General features: G+C 42.5%; 1 protein-coding gene across 1 annotated transcript in view; it reads left to right on the forward strand.

The window, feature by feature from the left end:
- LOC106724813 (zinc finger protein 227-like) overlaps positions 1–7,422 on the forward strand; it is a 15,004-nt gene continuing 7,582 nt past the window's right edge. Inside the window, 2 exon segments of the mRNA XM_014533509.1 lie at positions 1–60; positions 445–1,398. Coding sequence (XP_014388995.1) covers positions 1–60; positions 445–1,398 — 1,014 coding nt within the window.

The following is a 7,422-nucleotide window of genomic DNA, read 5'->3' on the forward strand; positions in this document are numbered from 1 at the left end:
ATGGGGGTGGGGCAGGCAAAGTGTAAATTATCCAGGAGACAGACCATAAAGGGGAGAAAGGTAAGGAGCAACTCTCAAGGTTTAGGAACCAAATGTCTAAGGAGTTTAGTTGGTATTTCTTTTTCCAATTTCGTTTCCTTAATCCTCCTATTTCTAACAGTTGCTCCCATTGTTCAAGGTTGGAGAACTGCACACCACTCAGGATTTTTCAGCAGATGTGCTGGAAACTGATTGAAAATATGGGCTCACTTTCTCCTGTGGAAAAGAGTACTCCATCTACCATGCGTGTCCAATAAATTAGACTATAATTGGTTTCCTGCCACCCCACCCCTTGGTGGAGCATCACCATGCGAACATAAATTTGTTAGTAGCTCTCCCATGCAGCTGGCACTCGCTGTAATTTTACTGGTTAGATTTGAACTTTATAAATCTATGTTATCATAGCATTCAGAAAGACATCTGACTTTACCCAATGAATGTGGGAAATCCTTCAGCCGGAGCTCTCACCTTGTTTCCCATCAGAGGACTCATACTGGAGAGAAACCTTATAGATGTAATCAGTGTGGGAAATCCTTTAGCCAGAGCTATGTTCTTGTTGTGCATCAGAGAACTCATACTGGAGAGAAGCCTTATGAATGCAGTCAGTGTGGAAAGTCATTCAGGCAGAGCTACAAGCTTATTGCACATCAAAGGACTCATACGGGAGAGAAGCCCTATGAATGTAATCAATGTGGGAAATCATTTATCCAGAGCTATAAACTTATTGCACATCAAAGAATTCACACTGGAGAAAAACCCTATGAATGCAACCAATGTGGAAAGTCCTTTAGTCAGAGTTATAAACTTGTTGCCCATCAGAGAACTCACACAGGAGAAAAACCCTTTGAATGTAATCAGTGTGGGAAATCTTTCAGCTGGAGTTCTCAACTTGTGGCACATCAAAGGACTCATACTGGAGAGAAACCCTATGAATGTAACGAGTGTGGGAAATCTTTCAACCGCAGTTCACACCTTGTTATGCATCAAAGAACTCATACAGGAGAAAAACCCTATGAATGTAATCAGTGTGGGAAGTCGTTCAGCCAGAGTTATGTTCTTGTTGTACATCAGAGAACTCATACTGGGGAAAAGCCTTATGAATGTAGTCAGTGTGGGAAATCCTTTAGGCAGAGTTCATGCCTTACTCAACATCAGAGAACTCATACTGGGGAGAAGCCCTACGAATGTAATCAATGTGGGAAAACGTTCAGCTTGAGTGCTCGACTTATTGTACATCAAAGAACACATACTGGAGAGAAACCCTTTACATGTAATCAATGTGGGAAAGCTTTCATTAACAGCTCTAAACTTATTAGGCATCAGGCAACTCATACTGAAGAGAAACCCTATGAATGTAACTAGTTTGGAAATTTTCTAGCCAGAGTATATTCCTTCATCCCTGCCTCCCTTCCAAGGAAGATATGTGTTAGAAAAACATGGATAAGATTAATGTATGCAGAAAAGCTTTCCATTGGCCCTATTATTATGTATCTGGAAATTTGTTCTGGAGATGAAAGGAGGGACTATGGATCACACTTTTTCCCCCAATATGTTTTTACTGATTTTAGAAAAGCATCGATTGGCTGCCTTCTGCACACCCCCTACTGGAGATTGAGCCCACAACCCAGGCATGCTCCCTGCCTAGAATTGAAGAGGTGACCTTTCGATTCATGGGACAGTACTCAAACCAACTGAGCCACTCTGGTCAGTCAGGATCTCACGTTTTATTTCATAATTCTGCATATAAAATCAAACAGTCTTTATGAAACATTCTGAGCAAAAGTAATACATTTTGGCACTTTTCCTTGCAGAAAGCACTTAGAGAGAATTGCCATTAAATGGACAATATGCTGTGGAGTGATTGCCAATGATATTGATCTCTTTTCCAATAAAGAGTAAATGAGAATGCTATCACTGGTGGTGGTGTTGAGAAGGTTGAAAAATTGCTGTGGTTATTAGAAATTAGGCTGGAAAACAGTAGTTCAGTGTATCATCTTACAACATGATTTCTTCACTAACTACTTTATATTCTCTTTCATGCAGCACTTTCTCTTATATAGAGGATTTTGTAAAAATTAGGAAAATGGCTATGATGCAAAGTGAAAAATGCAGAACAAGAGTTTGGAGCATTTATTTCTAGAACCATTGTGATAAGATATTTGTGTGTGGATCAGAATTAAAAGGGATTTTAGGTGTGTTTATTTGACTTTTAGGTTTATGCCTGGTCTTTTTGAATACATACTATTTTGACATAATAAGTGATATGATGAGTAAAAATTAGTCAAAAGCAAGCAAGAAAGATTTTCATTTCCTTTGACCATTTAGGAGAGGCCAGACAGCCAGATAACAGAGATTCCTCAGGGTTCTGAAGTTTCCATTTGGATTAGTATGATTAGGACACTTGGGTACAACTTAGAGTTCTCAGGAATATTCCTCATTGAAAATAAAATATTTTCATGGGAATGTGTTACTGGAAGTTTAGGCCAGAAAGGATTTTATATATCGGGACTGAGATGCATAGGCAGTGTAAGGATAGGTGAGCTCTATACCCCAGCAAACAAGGTCAAGGCATCAGCAGACTCGGCACCAAGGACCCACTTCCTGGTTATCAGGTGGCCATCTGGCTGTGTCCTCACTTGGGAAAATAGTGGAGAGAGGTCACTGGGGCTTCTTTTATAAGGCTATGAATCCTACTTAAGAGGACTCTACCCTCATGACCCAGTTACCTCACAAAGGCCCTCACCTCCTAACAATCACATAGGGAGTTAGGATTTCAACATATGAATTTTGGGAGCACACAAACATGCAGTCCCTAATAGGCCCAAACTCAGCTTCTAACATTCTTCACAGAAAATGCTCATTGATCAGTCCAAATTGTCCTTCAGGCCAGTGTTGTTCAGCATCTGAGTTTATGAAAAATGATAAAATAGGCTCATATGTAGGTTCATACAGGAAATAAAACCTTTACTGGAATGATGATCTGGAAACTACAGGTTTCATCCCACACAGACTGAAAAGGGGCATCTAAATTCTAGCTCAGGCCCCTCTCTGGCACTTAGAACGTGGCCTCTTCATTAGCTGCCTCTCTGGTGGGTAGGCCATGAGCTGGGCAATGACACATAAAGATGCCATTAATAAATGTGCCCATCCTCAGACATACTTGGTCACATTTATCATTGAAGTGAGCTGATTTTTTATTTTTTTAATACATTTTATTGATTTTTTTTACAGAGAGGGAGAGGGATAGAGAGCCAGAAACATCAATGAGAGAGAAACATTGATCAGCTGCCTCCTGCACACCCCCTACTGGGGATGTGCCTGCAACCAAGGTACATGCCCTTGACCGGAATCCAAACTGGGACCCCTCAGTCCGCAGGCCAATGCTCTATCCACTGAGCCAAACCGGTCAGGGCGGGAGCCAATTTTTTAAAGTGGGATTATTGACCTTCCACCTTAAGTGAGACCTCATTTTCTCTATTAAAGTTTAGGAAGGAAACAACATTTTAAATGACTATGGCCCTCCTCATCACGTGGGGATGGGGGTTGGGCAAGCAAAGTGTAAATTATGCAGGAGACAGACCATAAAGGGGAGAAAGGCAAGGAGCAACTCTCAAGCAAGGTTTAGGAACCAAATGTCTAAGTAGGAGTTTAGTTGGTATTTCTTTTTCCAGTTTCGTTTCCTTAATCCTCCTGCTTCTAACAGTTGCTCCCATTGTTCAAGGTTGGAGAACTGCACACCACTCAGGATTTTTCAGCAGATGTGCTGGAAACTGATTGAAAATATGGGCTCACTTTCTCCTGTGGAAAAGAGTACTCCATCTACCACACATGTCCAATAAATTAGACTATAATTGGTTTCCTGCCACCCCACCCCTTGGTGGAGCATCACCATGCGACCATAAATTTGTTAGTAGCTCTCCCGTGCAGCTGGCACTCGGTGTAATTTTACTGGTTAGATTTGAACTTTATGAATCTGTGTTATCATAGCATTCAGAAAGACATCTGACTTTACCCTAAAAGGTCCTGAATATTGTTACTGGGGAGAGAAAAGACTGGATGTTTTTATAAAGAATTGTATGTGTTAATCTACATAAATCAATAATGCTGTTTTTAGTTCCTCTAAGGGCCACTGCAGTCATGATGCTGAAACTCATTAATGAAAGTAACTTGATAATGAAGGGATCGGGATGTATTTGAGAAGTATATTACAATAGGATTGGAACACCTACAAGTTAGAAATACTTTTAGGCCCATTGGGCTGGGGTAAACTGAGATACTTATCAGTTTACTTATTAACCTGTATCCAACTGGTTGAAAAGTATTATTCTGAGCTAAATCAAGCCCAGACACATGGTGAGACGCATGAGGATTGGAAATCAAGAACAAGGCAAATAGATTCCCAAGTTAGTAACAGTGTTACTTATGAGAGGGAGCCTCCACACCAATGTAATAAAATTATTATTTTTTGTAATCATTAGGCCGGATGTCACCAATTTATTCTTACAAGGTTGTCAGAGGAGTCTGACAACTGGTCTCTCCATTAACTTTGGCTTAAGGAAAGGCCGACTCCATATACTCTGCCTGAAGAAGTATGCATTTTTTTTTATTATTGATTTTTTACAGAGAGGAAGGGAGAGGGATAGATAGCTAGAAACATCGATGAGAGAGAAACATCGATTGAAGCCGAAGAGAGACCAAGATGGCGGCATAGGTAAACACCGGAGACTGCTGCCGCAAACAACCACTTCAAAAATACAACTAAAAGATGGAACGGACATCACCCAGAACCACAGGAAGGCTGGCTGAGGAGAGACTCTTCAACTAGAAGGAAAAATAACAGCACACCGAGGCTCAGAGGAGGCGCAGTGTGGAAAATACTCAGGTGCGGAGGTGCGCGCGCAAAGCGGGCTGGTGGCTGAGAGCGCGGTTGTCGTTTTCGGTCAGGGGGGAGTCTCAGACTCTGAGCTCCAGATACGGGCGAATCGCTGGGGACTCGGACCCAAACGGGAGAAGCGGGAGTGTCTGGCATCAGTTGGAAGGCAGCTTTCCCTCCGAGGTTTGCAGCGGTTCCGGGGGTTCTGAGAAGCAGAGCCTCTGGGAACAGGACTGAGGGCACCATAACGGCTCCCTCCGCCCGCCCTAGGGTAAAGGGACTCACTTTTGGGTTTACTTTTCTGCTCTTCTTGCCTGTTCCTCACGGTTGCTGCCATACCTCCACTAGCATTTCTTCATATAGTGAACATCCTAAACGGGAAGGAAGGGAGGGGCTTTTATTTTCCATCTTGGAGAAAGCTCTTCCCCCACAATCCCTCAGAAGACTTGACCTAAGTAGGTGGGGTTGGGGAAGTGAACATCTGACATTTCGGCTCTGATATGGAAGGTAGGCAGTTCGGATGACTCCAGATGGGAAAATGGCTTCTGCCACCAATTTACTTCTCAAAGCATCAGAAGCCACAGAGAGGTACAGCCATTGTCCTTAACCAAAGACACCAGAACGTGGCCCTGTGGCCTCCCCTCCGTGTCTCTTCTGTTTGAGAAAATCCCTTTGCTTCTTGTTATGTATCTTTCTTCTTAAGATGTTTATGGAGAAATGTTTCCCAAATAAAAGAAAGCGAGATGGAATTTGACATGGGAGAAGATCTTTTGAGAAAAATCTCATTAGCTCCCACCACGAGTTCTAGGTCTTTGCTCACAGAAAGTTTTTTTTAAAGTGGGGTGAGGGGGGGGAGGGGCGTGCCCTGACCGGTGTGGCTCAGTTGGTTGGGCATCGTCCTGAGCACTAAAATGTTGCTGGTTCCATTACCTTAAGTGAGAGCTGGAGCCAGCAGGGCAGGTTATATTCACATATTGGGCTTGTGCTTGACAGGGCTCTGCCTTAGTGTCCAAACATTTCCAGTCCATTGCAACCAAAAGGAAGGGTAGTCCTGTCTGGAGGGCAGCAATGTAATTTTAGAAAATTCTAGGACAGGTTCAGCTGGGATGGTACAACAGAGTGAATAATTTTTATTCCCCCCCCCCCAATGGAGTAACAGAGGCTGGATGTACCCTTTTATCTCAAACAATTCTAAACCCAAACCAAATAGATGGAATAATAGTTTTCAGACCTTAGACAATAGGCAGAACAGGCTTCTTTCTGACCCTTAAGAGAAAGGAAATGAATGAAACAAGTCCTGTGATTTACCAGCTGGAAGTCTAGAGGCAGCCCTGGCTGGGTAGGTCAGTTGCTTAGAACATTGTATGGATATGCCAAGGTTTGGGGTTTGATCCCTGGTCAGGGCACATGCAGGCATCAACCAATGAATGCGTAAGTAAGTGGAACAACAAACGGATGTTTCTCTCTCTCTCCCTTCCTCACTCTCTCTAAAATCAATAAAATTTTTTAAGATTCAAGAGGCAGTTCTCAGACCACAGAGCAGACAGCAGTCTTCACTCAGTTGAGGAGACAAGATATTAGAGTGCAGAGAGACCAAGGAGACTAGAATTTGTGACTTCAGAGATAAGCAGATGAGTCCTCTCGAGTCTCTCATAATGAATTCAAATATTTGGGAATTCAACAACACACTTGGTAATATATTTATCCATGTGTCAAAGAAGAAATTACAAGAGAAATTAGAAAATATTTTAGACTGAAGAAAACTGAAAATACAACATACCAGTATTTGTGGGATACAGTTAATGCAGTAACTAAGGGAAATTTTATAGCATTGGATTCTGCTATATTAGAAAAGAGGAAAGGTCTCAAATGAATCTTTCACTTCCAGAAACTAAAACAGACTGGCTGACGTTGCTCAGTGGTTGAGTGTTGACCTACGAACCAGGAGGTGACTGGTTACTGGTCAGGGCACATGCTTGGGTTGCAGGCTCAATCCCCAGTAGAAGGCCTGCATGAAGCAGCCAATTGATGGTTCTCTCTTATCATTGATGTTTCTATCTCCCTTCTTCTCTGAAATCAATAAAAATATATTTTTTAAAAAAGAAACTAAGACAAATTATGCTCAAAGAAGGAAATGAGCAGAAATTGATGAAATAATAAGAAATGGAAGTGATTGAGAAAATTAATGAAACCAGAAGCTACACAATAAAATAGATAAACCTCAAACCAGAATTAAAAGACTGCAAACAGCCTCAGCCCCTCACCCAGGATGGCCAGGCACCCCAGTGGGGACCCCCACACTGAAGGGGCCGTGGCCAGCCTGCAAACAGCCATCAGCCCCTCACCCAGGCTGGCCAGGCACTCCTATATAATAAAAGGGTAATATGCAAATTGACCCTAACAGCAGAACGACTTGGAATGACTGGTCACTATGACACACACTGACCACTAGGGGGCAAATGCTCAATGCAGGTCAGTGCACTCCCACAGGGGGAGCTCTGCTCAGCCTC

The sequence above is a fragment of the Myotis brandtii genome, unplaced genomic scaffold (genome assembly GCF_000412655.1).
Source record: "Myotis brandtii unplaced genomic scaffold, ASM41265v1 scaffold987, whole genome shotgun sequence".
Classification (NCBI taxonomy): Eukaryota; Metazoa; Chordata; class Mammalia; order Chiroptera; family Vespertilionidae; genus Myotis; species Myotis brandtii.